Source organism: Geotrypetes seraphini, chromosome 19 (genome assembly GCF_902459505.1).
Source record: "Geotrypetes seraphini chromosome 19, aGeoSer1.1, whole genome shotgun sequence".
In the NCBI taxonomy this organism is placed as follows: domain Eukaryota; kingdom Metazoa; phylum Chordata; class Amphibia; order Gymnophiona; family Dermophiidae; genus Geotrypetes; species Geotrypetes seraphini.
The window spans coordinates 18,783,174-18,808,783 of NC_047102.1; the positions used below are offsets into that span (position 1 = coordinate 18,783,174).

At 44.5% G+C, this 25,610-nt stretch overlaps 1 protein-coding gene across 4 annotated transcripts in view; it reads left to right on the forward strand.

Annotated features, from left to right (window-relative positions):
* DENND5A (DENN domain containing 5A) overlaps positions 1-20,427 on the forward strand; it is an 84,527-nt gene extending 64,100 nt beyond the window's left edge. For all 4 annotated transcript variants that reach the window (XM_033928152.1, XM_033928154.1, XM_033928155.1 and 1 more), the window contains 5 exons: positions 635-816; positions 2,483-2,565; positions 5,709-5,832; positions 6,122-6,290; positions 19,319-20,427. In XM_033928152.1, coding sequence (XP_033784043.1) covers positions 635-816; positions 2,483-2,565; positions 5,709-5,832; positions 6,122-6,290; positions 19,319-19,502 — 742 coding nt within the window. In that variant the 3' untranslated portion in view covers positions 19,503-20,427. The remainder of the gene's footprint in view (positions 1-634; positions 817-2,482; positions 2,566-5,708; positions 5,833-6,121; positions 6,291-19,318) is intronic.
* The last annotated feature ends 5,183 nt before the right edge of the window (positions 20,428-25,610 follow it).

Genomic DNA, 25,610 nt, shown 5'->3' on the forward strand with positions numbered 1-25,610 from the left:
AGGGTTTTAAAGATGATTATACACAGTTTATAAGTAATTCTGTGAATAACAGGGAGCCAATGAGCATTTTTGAGAAGTGGTGTTACATGGTCAAATTTTTTGGACTTGAGCTTATCTGTCACTTTTTTAAGAGGAAATGGTACTGTCCAGTCTTCATAATTGTAGCCCCTCAAAGGCAAAATCATATCTTTCATTAGCCCCAACATTTTTTTTCCACTGAGCCATAGTCTTACAACGAATAGCAGTAAGATGCTCCATCTTATAAATATTTATTTTTTAAAAATGGTTCTCCGCTTAAAAACTAAGGGGATAACAATAAAACATACATATTTAGATACATACAAACAACAAAACAGTATCATATGGGACTCTTTTCCTACCTATCCTAAAACAGTGTTTCTCAACTTCTTCAAGCCAAGTACCCCCTAAGCCTAACAAACACCAACCGAGTAACCCCGCCCAAGCTCTACCCCAGACCGTCCAAGTTCTGCCCTTGACCCCACCCCCATAATAATAGTCATTTTGTTATAAGACTATTATCTTATGCTAGGCTTCTAAAAATGTATTTGCAGTGGTTCCTGAATTATATGCTTGGGAGCATAATAGGATAAATGCTTTTTCTTCTGTCCTCTAGGTTTCCCTGTGGAAGGTGGCTAGGGAAAGGAATGGATGATGGTAGTCTAGAGAGGATTTTGGTTGGAGAGTTATTAATTACAAATACTGAGTCGGATGATAAGCAGTGCAGAACACCACCATTGCAGCACTCACCAAGTATGATTAGAAGATTGGTCACCATATCTCCAAACAGCAAACAAAGTGAGTAAAACACAAAGTTCTGAATTTGAAAATCTTTAACAGAAAAAAACAAGATTTATGCTTTTAGAAGTTTTATAATTTTAGAAGTTCCTGCACAATATCCATGCACTAAGTGACCTTGGTTTGTTTTCAACATTGAGCCAGTTGATTTCATACATTTGCCACATTTTAACGATGAGCAGAAAAGCCCCAGTAGCTTCAAAAAGTGTGAGCAGTGTAGCAGGATCGTATTGACCACAATGCTTATAATTGGTGCCTTTATCCAAATATAAGATATCCAGCTGTATCAACTGCTAAATGATAGCTAAAAGTCATCAGCTAGCAATATTCGATGGCAGGTGCATGAGCACTGGAGGCAATGACTTCAAATGACCCTGAAGCTACACCAGATGATGAGGAAGCAGCTATTCCCATCTATGAAACATAAACAGAGGCCATCAGGATCAACCATATTCCAAATCCTGTCCCCCCCAAAAAAATAAGGGCACAGCATTTGCTACTTCAGTGCTGGTATGGTGAGCATGTGGTGCAGTGGTTAGAGCTGCAACCCCAAGCACCCTGGGGTTGTGGGTTCAAATCCTGCACTGCTCCTTGTGACCCTGGGCAAGTCACTTAATCCCCCAGTGTCCCAGGTACATTAGATAGAGTGAGAGCCCAGGTAAAAATGCATGAGTACTCAAATAATTTGTAATCCGCATAGAATTTTAGGATATGCGGAATATAAATAAAAGTGATTTCAATGTTAAGAATCTGAGCAAAATGCCAAGCAAGAAGATCATAACAGACATTCTCTCACCTCCTAAATACTCCCTCTACTTCATCAGAGTGAAATAATCTCCATGTGTTCAGCATCAGGCCAGTGGTATTCTTCAAGCAACCCAGGAAGACATTGCCACCCCTTCCACAGCCCACCTGGTGTTAGCATAGGCAGTCTTAGGGAGGAGATGGTGAACCACCATCTGGCACAAAGTCTCACTTATGGCACTGAATGCATCAATTTCAGAGCAGGACATTTAGCTAATCCTGAAGACTATGGCGATGAATGGGATATAGAATTAATGCCAAAGCAGAGTCTTGGCATCTCTAACTACCACTTGATTTCTTTCTAAAGTGCATTAGAAAAAGAGGCTTTACCAGGCACCAAGTTATAGCATACTTTTTCTGAAGCAAATTCAGTAGTCCTGGGTTTCAACTTATAGATCAGAAGTGTTCTCTTAATAGTAGAGATCAACCAGTCTTCTACTGACCTCCACCAGAGGATCTCTCCTTCACAGATTTCATCAAGAAAATGGCTGAAATTCTATTTATATTGTGGGGGGAGGGGAGAACCCAGTCCAGAAATAATGAACATCCTCTAGTTTCTTGATGCCACCCCTGTTCTCTTTCCTTTTCTTCTTCTACCCCCCTCCCCCCTTTGTAAGGCAGGCACAGCAGTACCTGTTCACAGAATCCCTAAGATGCACAGAAAATGCGGAGACCCTCCCTCTGTATAGCCTTTAAGAAGGCAAACTCCATGAGCTTAAATTCTTTACAATATATCACAGACAGTATGAATGCTTAACTGATTTAAAATATTTACTCAGAACTGGAGAAACTATATACATCAAAACATTTTGTATTAAATGAGTCTGTACACTTTATTATAATAACAATTAACTTTTTTCAGAGTTAAATACAGGTCAGATACAGGAGGCTATTGGTGAGGCTGTCAATGGCATTGTGAAGCATTTTCATAAACCTGAGAAAGAGGTAAGACTTGCATTGTTGGGCTGCTTGTCAGAAAATGTCATGTTTTAACCTTATACCTCTTCCATCCAGTGCTTGAAATTAAATTTAACTTGTAACTTTTTACATGTGCTCTAGGATTTCTGAAACATTTTGACTTGCTTTAATTAATGAATAATGTTCAACAAAGGCACTTCTGACAGTTACTGTATTGGGATTAAGTGTTAAAACTCACCTGTATGTTAGCAAGAAATGCCAGAGTGGATATTATAATTATAACCCTGCCTCAAACAATTCTTACGTTTTAAGACAGAGAAGTAAGCATAGAACAGAGAAAATTGTGGCAGATAAAGGCCATATGGCCCATCCACTATCTCTTCCTCCTTTTAAGAGATACAAAATGCCTGTCCCAAGCTTTTTTTTTTTTTTTAATTCAGATAGTCTCCACTACCTACATTGGCATCCACCACCCTTTCTGTAAAGAAGTATTTCCTTAAATTACTTATGAGTCCTTTTAATTTTAACTTATGCCCTCTTGTTCTAGGCTTCTTTCAGCTGCAAAACTAAACTAAACCTTAAGCTTTTATACCGCATCTTCTCTATAAGGATAGAACTTGGCACGGTTTACAAGGGTTTTGAAGAGAGAAAAATATAATAAGAATTAATGATTATATAGAGAGCAGCTTAATTTACATTTTTGAGAATAGCCACGTTTTCAGATGTTTTCGAAATAATTGGAAAGATCCCAAGTTACACAGCTGGACAGGAAATTTATTCCAAAGCTCAGTAATTTTAAAGTAAAGAGATTTCCCTAATTTTCCAATATAGATAATGCCTTTTAATGAGGGGAAAGATAATTTAAGCTTTTGGATAGATCTGGTAATATCAAGTCTCACAGAGTTCCAGGATAGAGGAATTAAAGGAGGAAGAGTGTCGTGCAAGATCTTAAATGTTAGGCAGGCACATTTAAAGTAAACCCTAGAGATTACTGGGAGCTTTTAACAAAAGCGGGGAAATATGATCATATTTGCTGTTTGCAAAGATCAACCTAGCTGTAGTATTCTGGATCTGTTGAAGTCTTTGAAGACTTTTCTTGGTTAGACTTAGACCGAATTACAATAGTCCAACCTTGAAAGAATGATTGATTGAGCAAGAAGAGCAAAATGTTGTTGGTAGAAGCAGGATCTCACTTTCCTCAGCATATGGAGATTAAAGAAGCATTTTTTTTTACCAGAGAATTAAGATGGTCATTGAATGAAAATGTTGAGTCTATAATGACACCCAGAACTTTACTTGAGAATTCAATCTGCAGTGAAGATCCAGATGGCAATGAAATGGATGAAGGTAGTTGATCTAGTTTTGGGCCATTTTTCCCACAGAGATATCTTCTCTCTTATTTTTCTTCTAAAGTTTTCATGTTAAGGTCTGTGATTCTGTCCCTATATACTTTGTGTCCAGTAGGAGAGATTGAGCATTTCTTCTACTGTGATCATTGCATGGTAGTGGCGGAGGAGGATACAGGATGATTCCACAATTCTCTAACTTGCGTTGTTTATGATAGACGCAGGTTAGAGAATCGTGCTTTTAGGTGAATGATTGGCCCCTCTGCCTAAAAGGTCTTGTTTTGGACGAGCAATTTCTTTTGGTTGGTAATGTGTTGTAAACATACACATAATGGCAGTCTGGGCAATTAAACTGCTGAATGTACAGGTAGACCAGTCTCAAAAAAATACACATTTTGGACTTTTTTTTTTTTTGAGAATGAACATTTCCCTGCTGCCTACTTTGTGCGCCTAGGGCCTTAGGCCAAAAGGGGACTTAGTTGTTGTTTTTGATTATGCCCCTCTAACTGTGTAATGTAACACGTTTACAGAAGCTCATGTATTATAACATCATTACAGAAGCTCATGTAAACTGCTCTGAATTGACTCCCCAGTCATTAATAGCAATTTAGAAGCTTTCAGTAAACATAAACATTTTCCAGTCCTCTGGGACCACTCTCAACTTTAGAGAAGCATTGAAAAGATCAGACAGTGGAGTCTAGAACTTTTCTAAGTTCTAAGTACCCTTGGATATATCCTGTCTGGTCCTATCACTTTGTCTACCTTTAGTTTAGCTAGCTTCTCATAGACACAAGTCTACTACGTATCCATTCTTATTAGCATTAGTTTTTTTTGTGATCCTGCTTCCTGTCTTTCATCTATGAACACAGAACAGAAATATTTGTTGAGCAATTCTGCTTTATCTGTATCAGCTACTATGATTGCTCCCCTTCACCTTTGCGCCTCACAATGTCACTTACATATCTAAAGAATGTCTTGTTCCTGAATTTTCCAATTTCTTCTTCCATTTGCATCTTTGCTTGCCTGACTAAACAGATATTTTAAATTTAAAACTGCCATTAAAGAATATTCTGTTTACTTCAGAGAATCTTACAATGCTATGGACCACTAGTGAGCAAATTGGCCATTCGCAAGGCTGTCATCCAGGTCACTTCTTGTAAGTTAGCAATGAGCGTTCACATTGGGGAAGTTATGTAACAAACACTTGGGAAACTCATAGCCATCATACATACTAAACAAGTATGAAATATTGTTTGTGTTTTAGATTTAAATAGTCATATTCAATTCTGTAGACTGCACCTTCATAATGATATAAACAGGATGAAGTCAGTTCAGAGGAAGGCTACTAAAATGGTTGGTGAACTTCATTATCAGGCATAGGGGACAAGGTTAAAGATCTCAATATGTATACTTGGAGGAAAGGTGGGAGAGGGGAGATATGATAAAGACGTTTAAATACCTATGTGGCATAAATGCACATGAGGCGAGTCTCAATTGAAAGGGGGCTTAGATGAAGGTGAAAGGAGATAGATTCGGAAGTAGCCTCAGAAAATACTTTTTTACGGAACGGATAGTCAATTCTTGAGACAGTTCCCCCCACCCCCACCCCCACTCTCAGTGGAGGTGGTGGAGACAAAAAGAGTATCTGAATTTCAAGAAAGCTTGGGAAAAGTATGTTGGATCTCTAAGGGAGAGGAGGGGGATAGTAGATGACATGGTTAGGCAGACTAGATGATCTTTATCTGCCATTATTCTAAGCATTATTTGCCATATATGTTAAAGTAAATTTTAAATTATATATCTTTTATTTTGTCTGTCCTATAGAGAGGCAGTTTGACTTTGCTGCTTTGTGGTGAAAATGGATTAGTTTCTGCTCTCGAACAAGTATTTCAGCATGGATTTAAATCACCTAGACTCTTCAAAAATGTTTTTATTTGGGACTTCCTAGGTATGTGTGAGAAAAAGTATATCCAATATTGTGAACTCTTATGACTTTTTTTTGTTTGTTTTCCTTCTGCTAAATAAACTTAAAGCAGTAATAATGCTCTCATCAGAATATATCCTTCATTTCCAAAGCTTTTGTTGCAGCTACTATTTATGTATTTCCTTACCAAGGTTAAGTTACCATATAACTAAACTCATGAATGAAAACACCAGCCATATCTAAATACATGCTGAGTCTCTATGTACCACTAATTTACACTGACTATATACTCCAATATATTTTTTCTTTCAAGAAAAAGCACAAATGCATTATGAATCATTTGAACAGAATGATTTCATCCCAGAGGAAAACTGGCAGGAGAGGGCCAGACACTTTTGTCGATTCATTAGTGCTATCAATAACACCCCAAGAAACATTGGGAAGGATGGCAAATTTCAGACGCTGATCTGCCTGGGAGCCAGGTAAAAACCCAAAAAAAGAAAAACCTACCTTGAAATACCACATGAGAATGGCAAAATCAGAAATATATTGAGGTGTTTTTTTTTAATTTATATTTATAGTCAGATATTAATGTGTAATAACTTTTATTGATTTTGACCGGAATAGCCATTCAACATATTACTAATAACTGGAAAGACCATAGTAGGCTCAATTTTAAATTTTGGTGGAATTCAGTGTGTCACATATACAGAATGGAAAGATCAATAGCGGTGCAAAATGGAAATTATAAAAACTTCATTAAAATTTGGGAACCATTAACGTCCTTTTATCATGATTGATGCCATTTTTCTAATATTTCTATATTTAATATGTAAGATAAGGGTGGGGTGGGGGGAGGGTTTCTATTATATGAAAAATAAAATTACTAGAGAGATTTCGGGATGGGAGAGGGAGGGTTATATTTGCAATTATAAGATATAACGTTAAGTTGTACAAGTGGTTAAATCTATGTTATTGTGTTACAATTTTTGTACACTTGATGAAAGTTTTAAAATGAATAAAGAATTATAAAAAAAAATAATAATTTATATTAATTAGATGGCAAGGCAAATAATACTGGCCTTAATTTTAGCCCAGAAAATGTATTGGAGAGGGTCTATGGTAGTAACACCAATAGAAAACCATTTGGTAACATCAATTATCCCAGGACAAGCAGGCAGGTATTCTCACTAGTGGGTGATGTCATCAGACAGAGCCCCGGTACGGACGTCTCACAAGCACGTGTTGCTTGTAGAAACTTAAAGTTTCTAGATGCCCGCACCGCGCATGCGCCGGTGCCTTCCTACCCGGAGATCCGGGCGTGTCTCCTCAGTTCTTTCTTTTCCGCGGAGCTGAGAAGTTCAACTTCTTCATGCGCTAGCTGAATTCAGTTAAATTTGCCTTCCTTGTCCGCGTTTTCGTTTCTTTTAATTACAGTTAACAGTTCTTTTCTTTTTCAAAAAAAAAAAAAAAAAAAGAGAAGATTATTTCCTCCGGCGGGTCGAACGGGCCGGCCACGTGGCTCAGGCCCACGGGCTTCGACCTCGCGGCGGAGATTTTCCGGCCTATGTCCCGGCCAATCACCGGTTTTAAAAAGTGCAGCAAGTGCCAACGCGCGATTTCACTCACGGACCCTCACTGGCGCTGTTTGCAGTGTTTGGGCCCTGACCACATCCCGAAATCGTGCGGGCCTTGCTCTACCCTTACGGCACGCTCATTCAAGCGGCGTTGCCTATTGTGGGAATCGATGTTCAAGATGGACGCAGCTAAGGATCCCTCAGCCTCCACTTCATCCGATACCTCCCCGGTTCGGGCGAAACCGGCATCGACTCCTCCTGCATCGAGTGCGGTGAAACCGGCATCGCTCGCCCCGACACCATCCACGAGCTCGACGTCGGTGCCTGCCCCGGTCTCCTCGGTTCAGGTACCTCTTCCTTCCACAGTGCCACCAATGGTCATCAAAGTGCCGAAAGCTACTAAGCAGAAGCACTCGACCTCGAAGGAGCGCGATGCCCGTGCAGGAGGACCCCCTTTCGGTGCGGATCCCTCCCTATCGGCTTCGCTACGGTCCGTGCTGGAAGCTCAATTCGTTGAGCTCATGCAGACCATCGGACCCGGGCTCATCGCTGCCATACAGGGTGACCTCCCGGTACCGGTCCAAAGGGGCGGTCCGCCCCCTCCCCCTCCCCCACACCGTTCGACCTCGACAACCGACGAGGACGAACGGGGGAGGGCGGCGATACCCACGCGGCAAGCCTCGCTTACCGACATGCCGCCATTAGAACCCATTACGCCTCCGCGCCAACATGGGACCAGACCTCCGATCGATACTCGAAGCCCTGGGCATAGTCAGGAAGAGTTCCTCCGTACTCCTTACCAGACTTGGGTAGCATCGCAGGAACCCGCATCGCAGACCCAGTGGCGATCCACTGCTTCCAGCCCTATCCACTTGGGGGCCTCGGGAGACCATGCGATGCACAGACGATCCCGATCCCCGTCCCGCCACCGAGACGGGCACCGATCGAGACACTCATCCTGGCACTCCTCACGCCATTCGGAGGTGTCACCGCAGAAAAAACTGCAACGTAGGGGATACTCCTCATCAGAGGCGTCCCCTCCGAGGGGCCCGGAGTACGAGGAGACACCGGTGCCCGATTCTCCTTGTCACTCCCCGATGTCCACGGACCTGGAGGCCTCCTCCTCCGCCAGCCCGTCTCACAGACCGACGCTGGCGGAACAATTGTCCTTCTCATCATTCCTCCGACAAATGGCGGATGATCTGGATGTGACCCTTGACACGGGCTCCCGATACTCCAAAGAGTATCTGGACACCATGCACTTACCTAACCCTCCAACGGAGTCGCTTCGGCTCCCCCTGCATAAATTACTGGACCAGACCTTCATGCAGTGCTTCGAAACGCCGTATTCCATACCGGCGATCCCCAGCAAACTCGATGCTCGATACCGCATCGTGCACCATAAAGGGTTCGAGGGCCCTCAACTCTCCCACCAATCCCTGCTGGTCGAGTCCTCCCTAAAACGCTCTCACCCCTCCCAGGTCTACGCCTCTGTACCGCCGGGCCGAGAGGGGAGAACGATGGACAAATTTGGTAGAAAATTCTACCAAAACTCCATGATGGCGTCACGGGTGCTAAACTACAACTTCTTTTTCTCTTCCTATCTGGAGTTCTTCTTGCCGGTGCTCCGCAAGTTCACTCCGTTCATAGACAACCAAGCTCGATTCGAGTTCGAGGAAGTGGTAGCCTCCCTCTCCCAATTACGCCTCCAGCTGATGCAATCCTCCTTCGATGCATTCGAACTCTCGGCACGCGCCGCCGCAAGCGCGGTAGCTATGCGTCGCCTGGCATGGCTCCGTACCATCGATATGGATCCCAACCTACAGGACAGACTCGCCAACGTACCATGTGCTGGAGCTGACCTGTTCGATGAGTCTATCGAGACTGTTACCAAGAAGCTGTCGGATCATGAAAAATCCTTTCAATCCATCCTGCGGCCCAAACCCAAACCTCAACAGTCTCGACCTTCCAGGCCACCCCTGATTTACCAGCGGCGTTACATGCCCAGACAAACGCCTGCTGCGAGACAGCCTGCGAAGAGACAACCTCCCCAGAAGTCTCAACAAAAACCTCAGCCACCGGCCGTACCTAAGGCCCCCCAGCCCTTTTGACGCCCCCCCCCCCCGGGAGCATAACCTCGGCCTCTCCCATAGGGGGCCGCCTCCATCTCTTTTACCATCGATGGGAGGCCATAACTACGGACCTATGGGTCCTCACCATCATAAGAGAAGGATACTCTCTTCAATTCCACCGGGTCCCCCCGGACCACCCTCCAAGAGAGTATCCTTCAAGCTCGACGCAGACCGCCCTTCTTCTTCAGGAAGTCCAAACCTTACTCCAGCTTCGGGCTGTCGAGCCGGTCCCTTCAGACCAATTGAACCGAGGGTTTTACTCCCGGTACTTCCTCGTCCCGAAGAAAACGGGCGACCTGCGACCCATTTTAGACCTTCGGGCCCTCAACAAGTTCCTGGTCAAAGAGAAGTTTCGCATGTTGACTTTGGCTTCTCTATACCCCCTCCTCGAGCAGAACGACTGGTTATGCTCCCTGGATCTCAAGGAGGCCTACACTCACATCCCCATTCACCCGGCCTCCCGAAAGTTCCTCAGATTTCGGGTGGGAAATCTGCACCTACAGTATCGAGTGCTACCATTCGGCCTATCTTCGTCCCCCAGAGTCTTCACAAAGTGCCTGGTGGTAGTGGCCGCAGCACTCCGGGACAGGGGTCTACAGGTATTCCCATACCTCGACGACTGGCTCATCAAGGCCCCGTCAGCCCCAGAGGTCACTTCGGCGGCCTTGGCTACAACCTACTTACTCCAGAATTTGGGCTTCGAGATCAACTTCTCCAAGTCTCACCTACAACCCACCCAGTCCCTCCCCTTCATCGGAGCGGTCCTGGACACCACCCGACTCCGAGCATTCCTACCTCGGCAACGCATGGAATCTCTTCTTCATCTCTGCCAGTCGGTGTCTACTCGCCAAACCCTACCGGCGAGACAACTGATGGTGCTCCTGGGCCATATGGCCTCCACAGTACATGTGACACCCTTTGCCAGACTCCACCTCAGGATCCCCCAGTGGACCCTGGCATCACAGTGGAATCAGACATCCGATCCACTATCCAAACGCATCTTAGTCACACCTGCTCTTCGGCAGTCTCTACTTTGGTGGATGACCTCTTCGAATCTATCCAGAGGTTTGCTGATGCACTCTCCCCCCCATCAGAAAGTTCTCACGACCGATTCGTCGAATTACGCATGGGGGGCCCACCTGGAGGGTCTCCGCACCCAAGGATTCTGGACCAATGCGGAGAGACTACACCAAATCAATCTACTGGAACTCAGAGCCATCTTCAATGCGCTCCAAGCTTTCCAACACCTACTCCACGACATGGTAATCCTCATTCGCACAGACAATCAGGCCGCCATGTATTATATCAACAAGCAAGGAGGCACGGGCTCGGCCCTCCTTTGCCAGGAAGCTCTACGAGTCTGGGACTGGGCGGTACGCCACAACACCCTACTCAGAGCAGTATACATCCAGGGGGAGAACAACGTCTTAGCAGACAAACTAAGCCGTCTGCTACAACCGCACGAATGGACTCTCCATTCCAGCCCCCTTCACCAAATCTTCACGCAATGGGGGACGCCTCAGATAGACCTCTTTGCGGCTCCCCACAACGCCAAACTGCCTCAGTTTTGCTCCAGGATCTACACCCCTCATCGCCTCGAGGCAGATGCTTTTCTACTGAACTGGGGGAAACGATTTCTATATGCGTTCCCACCATTCCCGCTGATCCAGAAGACTCTGGTCAAGCTGAAACTCGAACGAGCCACCATGATTCTAATAGCTCCTCGGTGGCCCAGACAACCTTGGTTCTCCCTCCTACTTCAACTCAGCAGCAGGGAACCAGTACCACTTCCAGTGTTTCCTTCACTACTTACTCAACATCAAGGATCACTACTTCATCCCAACCTGCAGTCTCTCCACCTGACAGCTTGGTTCCTCTCAACGTAACCCCTCACCAATTCTCACAAGAAGTGAGGGAGGTCTTGGAAGCTTCCAGGAAGCCCGCCACTCGGCAATGCTACTCCCAGAAATGGACCAGATTCTCCTCATGGTGTGTTTCCAAGTCAAAGGAACCCCAGCGAGCTTCCTTAGCCTCCGTGCTGGACTATCTCCTACACCTATCTCAATCTGGGCTCAAGTCCACATCCATACGAGTACACCTGAGCGCTATCGCGGCGTTCCACCAGCCCCTACAAGGGAAACCCCTCTCGGCCCATCCGGTGGTCGCCAGATTTATGAAAGGACTCTTCCATGTTAACCCGCCTCTCAAACCACCTCCAGTAGTTTGGGACCTCAATGTAGTCCTTTCCCATCTCATGAAGCCCCCGTTTGAACCACTCAACAGGGCCCCTCTGAAGTATCTCACCTGGAAAGTGCTTTTCCTTGTAGCCCTTACGTCCGCTCGCAGAGTCAGCGAACTACAGGCATTGATGGCGGACCCACCATTCACAGTATTCCACCATGACAAGGTGGTCCTCCGCACTCACCCGAAATTCCTACCTAAGGTGGTCTCCGAATTTCATCTCAACCAATCCATTGTACTTCCAGTATTCTTCCCTAAGCCTCATTCTCACCACGGAGAATCGGCCCTTCACACTCTAGACTGTAAACGTGCCTTGGCTTTCTACCTGGATCGCACCAAGCCACATAGAACCACTCCTCAACTTTTTGTCTCCTTCGATCCTAACAAGTTGGGAAGACCCGTATCGAAGCGCACCATCTCCAATTGGATGGCGGTTTGTATCTCTTTCTGCTATGCCCAGGCTGGATTATCACTCCCTTGTAAGGTCACAGCCCATAAGGTCAGAGCAATGGCAGCCTCAGTAGCATTCCTCAGATCAACACCAATCGAGGAAATTTGCAAGGCTGCCACCTGGTCCTCGGTTCACACATTCACCTCACATTATTGTCTGGATACCCTCTCCAGACGGGATGGACAGTTTGGCCAAACAGTATTGAAAAATTTATTCTCTTAAGTCGCCAACTCCCCCTCCATCCCACTGAGGTTAGCTTGGAGGTCACCCACTAGTGAGAATACCTGCCTGCTTGTCCTGGGATAAAGCAATGTTACTTACCGTAACAGTTGTTATCCAGGGACAGCAGGCAGCTATTCTCACGTCCCACCCACCTCCCCTGGGTTGGCTTCTCAGGCTAGCTACCTGAACTGAGGAGACACGCCCGGATCTCCGGGTAGGAAGGCACCGGCGCATGCGCGGTGCGGGCATCTAGAAACTTTAAGTTTCTACAAGCAACACGTGCTTGTGAGACGTCCGTACCGGGGCTCTGTCTGATGACATCACCCACTAGTGAGAATAGCTGCCTGCTGTCCCTGGATAACAACTGTTACGGTAAGTAACATTGCTTTATGGGAATAGTTTGAATAACATACTGCTGCAAAAAGACCTTTTTCAAAGGGAAACAAACCACTTGTATTTTCACCAACTTTTTCTGAAGTCTACAAAACAGCAGCAAGACAACAATATGAAATCTCTGTGCATTGTTTTCATCCCTTAACGTAAATAGCCTTATCCCAGGACAAGCAGGCAGCATATTCTTGACTGATGGGTGACGGCACCGACGGAGCCCCGGTACGGACAATTTTAGAGTGATTGTACTCTAAGAACTTGGAAAGTTCTCGTAGACCGCACCGCGCATGCGCGAGTGCCTTCCCGCCCGACAGAGGCGCGCGGTCCCCAGTTTCTTAGTTTCCGCGGAGCTAAGAAGACGCATTTTTCAACGGCCGTTGAAATTTTTTCTCTACGCCTTCCCGCTCGCGTAAACCCTTTTGGCTCTATTGCCTTTTTTTCTTTTCTTTTATTTTTGTTAAAAAAAAAAAACACCTTATTTTTTTCTTCAATTCGGTTTTTCCCCGGCGGGGCCTACTGCCATCATCGAGGCCTCGGCCTTCGATTTAGAGGAAGCCGTTTTTACTTTCATGCCCCCTCAGCCAGGTTTTAAAAAGTGCCAGCGGTGTGCTCGGCCTATATCTCTCACGGACCCGCACAACTGGTGCCTACAGTGTTTGGGTCCTGAGCATCAGGTTTCCACCTGCACCCGCTGTGCCACGTTGAAAAAACGTACTTTGAAAAATCGCCAGATACAACAGCGATTACTTTTCGGTGCCGATATGTCCGATCCCGTACCATCGACACCGGCATCGGCACCTTCACAGTCGGCACCTACTTCTTCGACGCCACGCAATACCACACCGGCGTCACACCCAGGTAAGCCGGCTAAGAAGCCTTCCCCGCTGGAGCGTCCTCCGGTCTCTATTGCAGCGAGCCCAGTCCTGCCGACCGTGAAACACCAGCGGAAGCGCTCCGCCCCGATTGAGGTGAGTCCCTCCACCTCGGGCTCTTCATCTTCGGGGCGTCGAGCGGCACCGCAGGTACCGCAAAAGAAAAAGGCGGTACCGGTGCCTTCTTTGGATGAGCGCATTGCCGCCGTCCTCCAAGTGCAGCTAAAGGAGCAGTTACAACAACTCCTTCCTGCTCTATTGGCACCGAACCTTCCGGTGCCGGTCCGGTCTGAAACACCGGTACTGGTAGTAGACCAACCCCTATTATCTGCAGCATCCGCTTCGGTACCGGTCCACTCGGCCTCATCGATATCGATGCCTGTTCTTGCTCCGGAACCGAGAGCCCAGCATCAGTCGGTACAGACTTCGGCACCGGTGCAACCGGTAACGTCTCCCGGTACCATATCGATGAGGTCGGGTAAGTCGGTGCGCAAATCCCGGCACTTTGAACCATCCACCCCAGAGTCCCGAGACCGTAGTTCCCATATCAGGGACCCTGATCTGTGGGGTGACTCTGAAGAGCCCTTTCTGTCCGAGGGTGAATGTTCCTCAGATGAGGATGAGCCTGCTGTGCCTGACCCATCCTCTCAACATGAATCCACATCTTTCACTTCTTTTTTGAAAGACATGTGTGACTCTCTATCCATTCCTTTGGAGGCTGAATCTAAAAAGTCTAAAGCCTTTTAAGATGCCCTTGACTTTGATCAGCCTCCAAAGGAATTTTTGAAACTCCCTCTTCATGACATCTTGAGGGAGACTTTCTACAAGAACCTAGAAACTCCCTTAACGATTCCAGGAGCTCCCTGTAAATTAGATTCATTGTATAAAGTAATTCCTATTCCTGGTTTCGATAAGCCCCAGCTTCCGCATGAATCTCTGCTTGTGGAATCTACTCTTAAAAAGTCCACAGGGGCTAGTGTCTATGCTTCTGTACCTCCTGGCAGAGAGGGCAAAGCCATGGATAAATTTGGTAAGAGGCTCTACCAAAATGCAATGTTGGCTAACAGATCTGGTAACTATGCTTTTCATTTTTCGTTTTATCTTAAGCATCTTCTTACCACCATGGCTTCATTTGAAAAGTACCTTCCTCAGCGCAAACAGCAAGCTTTTCATCACTGCTCGTCTTCTCTGTTTCAACTACGTAAGTTCATGGTTCGGTCAATTTATGACACTTTCGAACTTACCTCCAGAGCAACTGCGATGTCTGTGGCCATGCGTCGCCTTGCCTGGCTTCGAGTATCCGAGCTTGATGTTAATCATCAAGATCGGTTAGCCAATGCCCCATGCCTGGGGGATGAGCTCTTTGGGGAATCCATGGACTCGACCACTCAAAAGCTCTCTGCCCACGAAACACGCTGGGAAACCCTGCTCAAGACTAAGAAAAAGCCTCCTCAAACTCGGCCTTTCAGACAGCAATCGGCTTATCAACGACGCTATGCAGCTCGCCCATTGCCAGCAGCTCCCCAGCAACCCAGGCGTCAACGTCAACAGCAACGTCAGCCTCCCAGGCCACAGCAGCAGCAACCTGTGAAGCCACCTCCACAACAAAAATCGACACAGCCCTTTTGACTGCATTCTCCAAAGCATAGCCAGTGTTCCAATTTCTACCCACCTATCTCAACCTATAGGTGGTCGTCTCTCTCTTTTCCTCAGCCGGTGGGAGGTTATCACTTCGGACCAATGGGTCCTCAACATCATCTGCCACGGCTACTCTCTCAACTTTCAGACCCTTCCAGCCCAAAGCCTGCCAAAAGAGTCTGCTTTGAACACTCCTCAGTCTGCCCTCCTTCTTCAGGAGGTTCAATCCCTCCTCCTTCTAAACGCTATAGAGGAAGTTCCTCTAGATCAGCAGGGACAGGGATTCTACTCCCGTTACTTTCTAGTTCCCAAAAAAACAGGAGATCTCAGACCAATCCTAGATCTTCGCGATCTCAACAAATGTTTGGTCAAGGAAAAATTCAAGATGCTTTCTCTGGCCACTCTTTACCCTCTTCTCAATCTAGACGACTGGCTATGCTCCCTCGATCTCAAAGAAGCATACACTCACATACCGGTCAATCTGACCTCCAGACAGTATCTCCGCTTCATGAGCAATCGCTGTCATTATCAATACAAGGTGCTACCCTTCGGTCTTGCCTCCTATCCAAGGGTGTTCACCAAATGTCTCATTGTGGTGGCTGCCTTTCTACGCTCTCACCACCTTCAAGTCTTTCCTTATCTGGACGATTGGTTAATCAAGGCCAATTCATCTCAAACAGTGCTCCTGGCCACCAACCAAACCATCCTGTTTCTACAGCTTCTGGGGTTCGAGATCAATCTACCCAAATCTCATCTCATCCCCACTCAGAGACTTCAATTCATTGGAGCGGTACTGGACACAGTCCTCATGAGAGCATTCCTGCCATCCAACCGTCTTCAAACTCTTCAATCTCTATGTCAGAAGGTGCTTCCACAACGTTCCATCTCTGCCAAGCAAATGATGATACTCTTGGGTCACATGGCCTCCACAGTTCATGTCACACCCCTCGCACGTCTTCACCTGCGCACTCCTCAATGGACCCTTGCTACCCAGTGGTCCCAAGCGACGGATCCTTGCTCATGACACATATCTGTGACATCATCTCTTTGTCAGTCTCTACAATGGTGGTTGATATCCTCAAATCTCTCCAGAGGTCTTCTGTTTCATCTACCTCCTCATCAACTTGTCATTACCACCGACGCCTCCCCTTATGCCTGGGGAGCTCATTTGAACGAATTCCAAACTCAAGGACTTTGGACAGCCCAGGAAATGAAACATCACATCAATTTCCTGGAACTCAGAGCGATGTTTTATGCCCTCAGAGCCTTCCAACATCTTCTCTTTCCTCAGGTTCTCCTGCTGTGCACAGACAATCAAGTTGTGATGTACTACATCAACAAGCAGGGTGGGACAGGCTCTCGCCTCTTGTGCCAGGAAGCCCAGAAGATTTGGGCTTGGCCCACAGATCACCAACTATTCCTGAAAGCTATCTACATTCAGGGAGAACAGAATTCCTTAGCGGACAAGCTCAGCAGAATTCTCCAACCTCACGAGTGGACACTCGATCCTGTAACTCTACAGTCCATCTTCGCTCAGTGGGGCACTCCTCAGATAGACCTCTTTGCAGCTCCTCACAATCACCAGCTGCCCCTATTCTGCTCCAGACTCTACTCTCCTCACCGTCTGGCAGCGGACGCTTTGCTTCTGAATTGGTCCAATCTGTTCCTGTATGCTTTCCCTCCTCTGCCGCTCATGTTACGAACCTTGTTCAAGCTCAAAAGGGAACGAGCCACCATGATTCTGATTGCTCCACGGTGGCCCAGACAACATTGGTTCTCCCTTCTACTTCAACTCAGTTCCAGAGAACCCTTTCTGCTTCCACTATTCCCTTCTCTGCTTACGCAGCATCAAGAGACCCTTCTGCATCCCAACCTCCAGTCTCTACACCTGACAGCTTGGTATCTCTCGGGCTGACTTCATATGATTCTCTTCTGTCTCAGCCCGTTCATTCTATTCTGGATGCTTCCAGGAAACCAGCCACTCTGCAATCATCAGAAGCCACTTCTGTTATTATCAGAAGTGGACACGGTTTTCTTCTTGGTGTCTTCTTCATCATCATGATCCCACGTCCCTTGCAGTGGAGACATTGTTGGATTATCTACTTTCTCTGTCTGACTCTGGCCTCAAATCTACATCCATCAGAGTCCATCTCAGTGCAATTGCTGCTTTTCATGAGCCAGTCCATGGAAAACTCCTTTCAGCTCATCCCCTGGTCACCAGATTCATGCGAGGTCTTTTCAATGTAAAACCACCTCTTAAAGCACCTCCTGTGATCTGGGATCTTAATGTGGTTCTCTCTGCTTTAATGAAGCCTCCATTTGAACCTTTGGCTACTGCCACTTTCAAGTTTCTCACTTGGAAGATACTTTTCCTTATTGCTCTCACCTCTGCCAGGAGGGTCAGTGAGCTCCATGCACTAGTTTCTGACCCACCTTTCACAGTCTTTCATCATGATAAGGTAGTTCTACGTACACATCCAAAGTTTCTCCCTAAGGTTGTCTCTGAGTTCCATCTCAACCAATCTATTGTACTGCCTGTTTTCTTTCCGAAACCTCACTCTCATTCTGGAGAACAGGCTCTTCATACTTTGGACTGTAAGCGGGCTTTAGCTTACTATTTAGCCGTACTAAGCCCCACAGATCTTCACCCCAACTTTTTCTATCCTTTGATCCGAACAAATTGGGACGTCCTGTTTCTAAATGTACATTGTCTAATTGGCTTGCAGCGTGCATTTCATTCTGTTATGCTCGTCACGGCCCATAGAGTTAGAGCTATGGCAGCATCTGTAGCTTTCCTCCGTTCCACTCCTATTGAGGAAATCTGCAAGGCTGCTACTTGGTCCTCAGTTCATACTTTTACATCTCATTATTGCCTGGATGCATTCTCCAGACGGGATGGACACTTCGGCCAATCTGTTTTGCAAAATTTGTTTTCTTAATGGCCAACCTTCCCTCCATCCCTCTTTTTGTTAGCTTGGAGGTCACCCATCAGTCAAGAATATGCTGCCTGCTTGTCCTGGGATAAAGCACAGTTACTTACCGTAACAGGTGTTATCCAGGGACAGCAGGCAGATATTCTTGCATCCCTCCCACCTCCCCGGGTTGGCTTCTTAGCTGGCTTATCCTAACTGGGGACCGCGCGCCTCTGTCGGGCGGGAAGGCACTCGCGCGTGCGCGGTGCGGTCTACGAGAACTTTCCAAGTTCTTAGAGTGCAATCACTCTAAAATTGTCCGTACCGGGGCTCCGTCGGTGCCGTCACCCATCTGTCCCTGGATAACACCTGTTACGGTAAGTAACTGTGCTTTAGAGAAGGTTGCCTTGTAGTCCAGCTAAAAGCACATGGATTGTGAAAGCTTGGAAGAGCTGGTTCCCAGCTTGCTTATTTCACCCATGCCCTTAGGTCTTACCTGCTAGTTTTCTTGCCTTTAGTCCCTCTAGGCAAGTCCAGAACCTGCCCTTGGTTGGCAGTATTTTGATAGTCTGGGATTTGAATTAGAGTAATTTCAATAAATAGTTTGAGGGCTGTAGCTCTGAGTCATGTTTTGTGCCTGGTGCTATGGCCTTCTATAGGTGTTCAGACTTGTGGTTCAATTTAGATGGTTTCTTGTTCTCGGGGTTGCTTTATCAAAATATTGACTAGTGGTGGACTGCACAAGACTCATAAAAACCACTAGTCTCCATCTGTTGGTAGGAGAGAACAAACCCATGCATCTGGACTGGTTTGTTGGGACTAAAGGAAAGAAAATTAGATGAGACTTAATTTCTCTTTTTAAGCTAAAATGTTTTACATCTTCAGTAGAATTACAGTATGTAGAAAGAAATGCATATTTTGTAAATGGAATATCAAGGTGAATGTTTTTCTCTTAAATTCAACTAAAAATTTGTAAGAAGGAGTTATTTAGAATTGACACCCCCCCCCCAAGAAAATTACAGCTGAAACTATGAAACTAACCATTTTTTCCTTCTTAAACCAATAACTGTTATAGAGACCACCTCCTCCACCACTGGATTGCCTTGCTTGCTGATTCTCCAATCACAGCTCAGATGTATGAAGATGTCGCACTAATTAAGGATCATACCCTGGTGAATTCCTTAATACGAGTGCTGCAGACCTTGCAAGAGTTTAACATAACACTAGAGACATCACTTGTGAAAGGCATTGACATCTGATTCAACTTTAGGAAAAGCACCAAGGAAGAAACCATTTAGTATGCAAAGACTATTTGCTAACTGAATGCTACATCAAACAACATAAGTTTTTTTTTTTTAAATGCAGAAAAGTACAAAAGAAAAATTTAGAATCGAAAGTGGGAATAAGCTATAAGTTCTGTGACTTGAAAAGAAACTTGGAAAATCTATTTTGGAATTTCTGTGAAAGAACGAGTGGAGTATTGTGCAGCTTATTTTCAAGCTGCAGTGTTTACTTGCCATAGAAAGTGTACAATGAACCTTTTAATGTCTGGATGTGTCTTCGGATGCCCTGCGTGTCACTCTGCTTATTTTTTTAATAGGATCATGCTAGACTTTATAACTAGCATTTTATATCTTACCGTGATGCACTGAGATTGATCAAAAACATTTCATCTTTGCTGTGCTGTCCTGGATGTACAGAAATCCCTGTTTTGTAGCAGACTGCAAGCATCACTTTGTTCAGCAATTCTTTTGCCCTTCATTTTTGCTGTCAGTATTATTTTATTGCAACTGAAAAATTAAACCACACAGATTGGAGATATTTTTTCATATTGATACATAGTTGCACAGAAAGAAGCTGTTTTTATAACTTTTTATTTATTTAACCTATCATTGTGTAATGTGTATGTAATTTTTGTTAAAAAAAATTATTTTACAGGAGAACTGCCTGGCTGTTTGGATTAATTTTCGCTATTTAAGAATCCGTTACAAGAAAACCCATTTCCATTTATAAGCCTGTTTTAAACATTTGCAAGAAATTTCACTGTACATTGTACAGCAGTCTATAGAAAGTTTAGTTTTCATGAAACTGCTGCATTTTGTGTTGAGTCAATTATGTTAAAATAAAACCTTACCAATGTCTACTTTATACATCTCTAAAAAGAGTAAATAGTTGTTAAACACATGGTTATCAGAGTTGACTTTGAGCCACTTTGCCTCTGTTCTTGGGCAGCAGATCCAGCAAGTGCTCTCGTTACATCCTCCTTTGGTCATGTGTCTTATAGAGCTAAACGCCCACAGGGTAGTATTTCAGCATAGCAGCCTTTGGGCTTCATTTACTCAGCTTTCTTCCCATAGCCACAGAACGGGAAAAGAAGCCTCAATAAATCAGACCCTTTGTCTGCTATTATGGAAGTGGGGCTGTAAAATGGAGAAGGAGACAAAGAAAGAACGTGAATAAATAACCACAAGCATTGTGAACTGAATGTCTTGAGCTCTAAAAGAATACATTTTTACAGGTGCACTAGGAGACTGTTTGGCTAAAATTTTTCCCACAAAATTGTCTTCAGCTATTTTTTTTTTCTATGCAAGGGGTTTGATTAGTTTTGGACCCTAGAGATCAACTAGAAAATGGGAATAGCAGCTTTTCATAAAACAGTAGAAATATGAGAGAAAAATTAACCCTCAAACCCAAATCTCTTCCCTCCTGTTCTAATTGGTCTAGATATAAATAGGAATGCTGTTCTGCCTCCCATTATTCGTTGGAAGTGATTTATGATTAAAATGAAGAAACAACTGAGAACACATCCCTTTTTGCTCTAACAGATAAACCACAGTATACTTTTCATAATTTCCCCCATTCTCATATTTGCTAAACATTTCTATCCAAATACCACAGATGCTTTGCCAGAGGGGATAGTAATGTAGTCTGAGAATTGAAAAAGGCAATCAAGTGGTCATGTTCATGCTTTTAAGGAAGTATAATTAGTTCTATAGTGCATAGCAGATGTACATAGTGCTTGTACACGTGGGGGTAATTTCACAACAGGGCACCTAAAACCCTTTTTCAGAAAGCATCTGCTCTATAAAGGTAACACATGCATCAATGTGCCTTTTTGTAGACTCTCAGAATAATCTCCCAGCAGCTCACAAATGCTCTTGCATCACTTTACACTTGCCCCAAGGCAAGTGTGTAGCATATGACCATCTCTGGGAAAAGCAGATCCAAAATGTGGAGAATGACTGACTGATTTTTCATGTCACAAGTCTATAGGCAGTTTGAATTTTTTTCCCCACATAAAATAAATGGGCTAGAGGAGGGCCCCGTGGGAGTCCCGTGGGTTAGGAGGGATTCCCGCGAGACCCGCGGGATTCCCACAATCCCAGTTCCCGTGCAGACCTCTAACTCAAACTCTATCCCCAGGCATTCCTATATGCAGATAGAGCCTATTTGTATTCAATCTTTCAGTGCTTCTGTCTTCTCTACATGCTTACTCTTGTGCAATTTTTTATGATAGCTATTTACTACTGTCCATTCAGTCGTGTCCAACCCTTGGATACTCTGTAGGCCAGTCCTTGAAATGCTTCTGTTTTCCACGGCTTCTTTCAATTGCTTGATGATCATGCCCTTGTTGTTCTTGATGGCATCCAGCCAAAGGGCCTTTGGTCACCCCTGCTTCCTTTTACCACTGACCATTCCGAGTAGCACCTCCTTTTCTAGTGAATTCATCCTCATCACATGCTTTATGGGTAGAAAATGCTTTATTAAATGATCCCCATAATGGCCAGTCCCTACTCATTAGAGCAACAAAAACAAATAAGACTTCAGGCATGGCAGCATAGGTGTAACTGAAGAATAAAATAGCTAGGGTTTAAATTAATTATCAAATGTGATGGTGAGATTGTAAAGGAGAACATGGAACTTGGATTAAATCTGCTGTTAACCTAATTAAAATAGATTAACCAATAAACAGGCCTCTGTACCTCTTTATATTTTGAATAGATGAACATAAGAAGATTTCTTATCTAATTCACACCTGGACCCATATCTAATCACAAACTTTTACAATAATCTGAATGCCCAGACATCCAGCCTCCTCGATCCCTGTGGACTTCTCATCACCACTAGCCCAACCAGTATCTTGGGAAATTATAGATATATTTATTAGTAAATTTGACAGTTGGCAGAAATGATATAATAATTATTATTTCTTTACATATGGGAGAAACTTTTGTAAACACTGTACATATGACAATATGCATGTGGAAAATACCACTTCTAAAAGTATCCCTGTGTAAAAGTATACATGATGCTAAGAACACATGTACTTATATACAATTCTGTATGACTTGTATTGAGGGGTGGGTTTTGGGCAGAGCACAAGTGAAATTGTGATGTACACGCATATTTTTATAAAATAACGCACATCTGTGCAAACCTTGGATGAACATTGGCATCTCTTGAGCAGCATGGCTTCATTTTAGCTGTCACCGCTAGAGCTTTTCTGGGGGCAATTTTATAAAGACATATAAGTGCCTAAGTAGCTTTGTAAAAAAAAGGTTATCTGAATTGTGGGTAGTCACTGAACAACACTATGCTGTCCTGCCACCAACTTTGGGCCTAAGTTAGCCTGATTGAAGGACCTTAGCAAAGTATTACAGTTCTGATCCCTGCTGCTGTCATTGTAGACTGAATGTCTTCAAAGCTTTTCACTTGTGATATACATGTTACAAGAGTAATGGGCAGACTCCTGAAACCTGGGTCTTCAAAAGAATTCCTATCTGTTTAGAAAAAGGGTAGCTCTAGCTCAAAAGATTCTATATGGACAAAATGGTGGGAATAGGAAGATGTTAGGGAAAATGAATTGTAATTCCTTTATGTATAAAAAACACAGCTATAGTGCATCTAATGGTTATGGTACTTGGGGCAATGGAGGGTTAAATTTGCAATCAGACACACAACTACATACCTAAGTAAACACATGCCCCATAGCAACACTGTATGGATCTAAAGAAAGTGCTCATACAATACCTGTTTCTGTGTATTATTTTGCTATAACAAAGAAACATGGGGAGACCCAATGATCCACAGTGAAAATAATCCACCGATGAAAAGAAAAAACTGTGGATACAAATGTTCTGGAAATAATTTATTATACACTGACATATAAAAAATGTGAAAATTCAATGAAAAAAGTACAATGATAAAAAAAATACAGTGGTAAAAATCCAACCGGACCCTACACGGTCCGTGTTTTGGCGAACACGCCTTCCTCAGGGGTCCAATTGTTTGCAAACTCACATATAAAGAATTGGACTGAAAACAGTCTATTGTCTTTAAACATGTGAGCAAAGAACACCGCAGAAAGCTATAACCCACTGCCCAGGATCTCTGGAATGATCCTATATCAGAAGATTACAGGAAACACTTACCTGTTATTTGTCCCTTAATTTACATTAGTTTAGGTTATCACAGGCTACTTAATACATTACAAGTCCAAAAATCTGGACTGTTCTAGGATTGGGTCAGTCTGGATTTTTTTTAATTTTCTAGATTCTCTTTAGAGAATTCAGTGTCTCTCCTCTCCCTTTTTTTTTTAATAAGACAGTAAGGCTCTCCCTGACTACACTCTGCATGGTCCTGTAGCTCTCCTGCCTCCTCTACCTGTGCAACTTTTAATAAGGCAGCAAGGCTTGCTTCTTGCATTACCAGTGCCAGTCTTACAGGCTGCCTGCACTGGGCCTTTCTTCTGACTCATCCCAACTCTTCTGATGCAACTTCCTGTGCGACAGGTCAGAGGGAAAGGCCAGGTGCAGGTTGCTTATGAGTAAAGCTGGCCCTGCAAGAATGAAGATTAGCTTCCTTATTAAAAGGGTACACAGGTGGAAGGAGAGAGGACCATAGGCAGCGGAATGCTTTTTTGTTTGGGGGGGTGCAAGCTCCACCCACCATAATAGTACTAATTATAATACCATTTTTTCTATTCATTTTCCATATATACACAAAATATAATCTTATTAACAATACATAATGGTTAACCACAAAATTAAACTATGCAAAGCACACTGTATGTTTCTCGACATTCATTCCTACCAGAACACCTGGCCTTGGTCACACATGCAGAACCCAGATAACCCCTATACAAATACAGGACCACAAACTAAAAGTACTAATATATATAAATAAAACCCTAAGATGCAAGACTCTGCATACAGTACAACCCCTAGAGAAAAAGAAACAAATGCATTTCTTCCTGAACAGTGTTAAATATAGGCAGCAGATGTAATTTCTCAAATCTGACACAATTCAATCACTAAATTGAAAATAAAATCATTTCCCCTACCTTTGTTGCCTGGTGATTTTTGGTTTTCAAACCATCTTTGCCAGTTTCTGGCTGCACGTCCTGTCTGTGCTCTTAACTGTGTATCCAGGGTCCACCTTATCCATTTGCTTTTTCTCTCTTTCACTTTCTGCCATAAATCCATCTTTAGCATTAACTTAACATTCATCTTTCTTCAATTTTTCTTATTTCTTCTCAAAATCTACTTTTCCATGCCTTCCCATCCCATCTATCCGTGTGTACCATCTCCTCCCTCTTTCTTCTCCCCTACTCCCATCTATCCATAAGAAGCATTTCTTCTTGTCCCTTTCCTGCCACACCCATTGCTGCACACCCTCTGTCTCCCCTTCCCCTCCATCCCTCTCCCCCATATCATCCCTCTCCCATGGTCAGACATCTGTCTTCCCCCCTCATATGGTCTGGCATTTTCTCTCCTTCCCATAGCCTGGAATCTCTCTCTTTTCCCATGGTCTGGCATTTCTCTCGCCTTCCTTCCCTCTTCCCAAGGTCTAACATCTCTCTCCTCCCTCCTTCCATTCTGTGGTCTAGCATCTCTCTCTCTCCTTCCCATTTTAGTGGTCTGACATCTCTCCCTTCTTTGGGTCTTCTCTCCTCCCTCCCAGTGTAACATTTCTCCCTCCCTCCTCTCCAACGTTATCATTCACCTTGCGGGAGTGGTCAGATAAGTGTCCTGTCAGTGTCAGCTCAACAGTTTGTTGCTGGTGCCTGCAGTTTGGTCTGCAGGGCTTAAAAGCATTGCTGACCAATGTCCAAAGGCACAACTGGATTAAGTGGGCATGGAAGCACTCATGCTGGACTTGTGAAATGTGGGAAAAAGTGCTTTTTAACGATGAAAGCACCTGCCTGTTTGGTAACCAGACCCACACCTTACATGAGGAGGTTTCTTGGAGGGGAGTTCGAGCCTGAGTGCCTCAACCTCACTGTGAAGCATCCTTTGAAGGTCATGTTCTGGGGCTATATGGTTGCCAGTGGCATCAGACATCTGCACCATGTTGATGGAATGGTT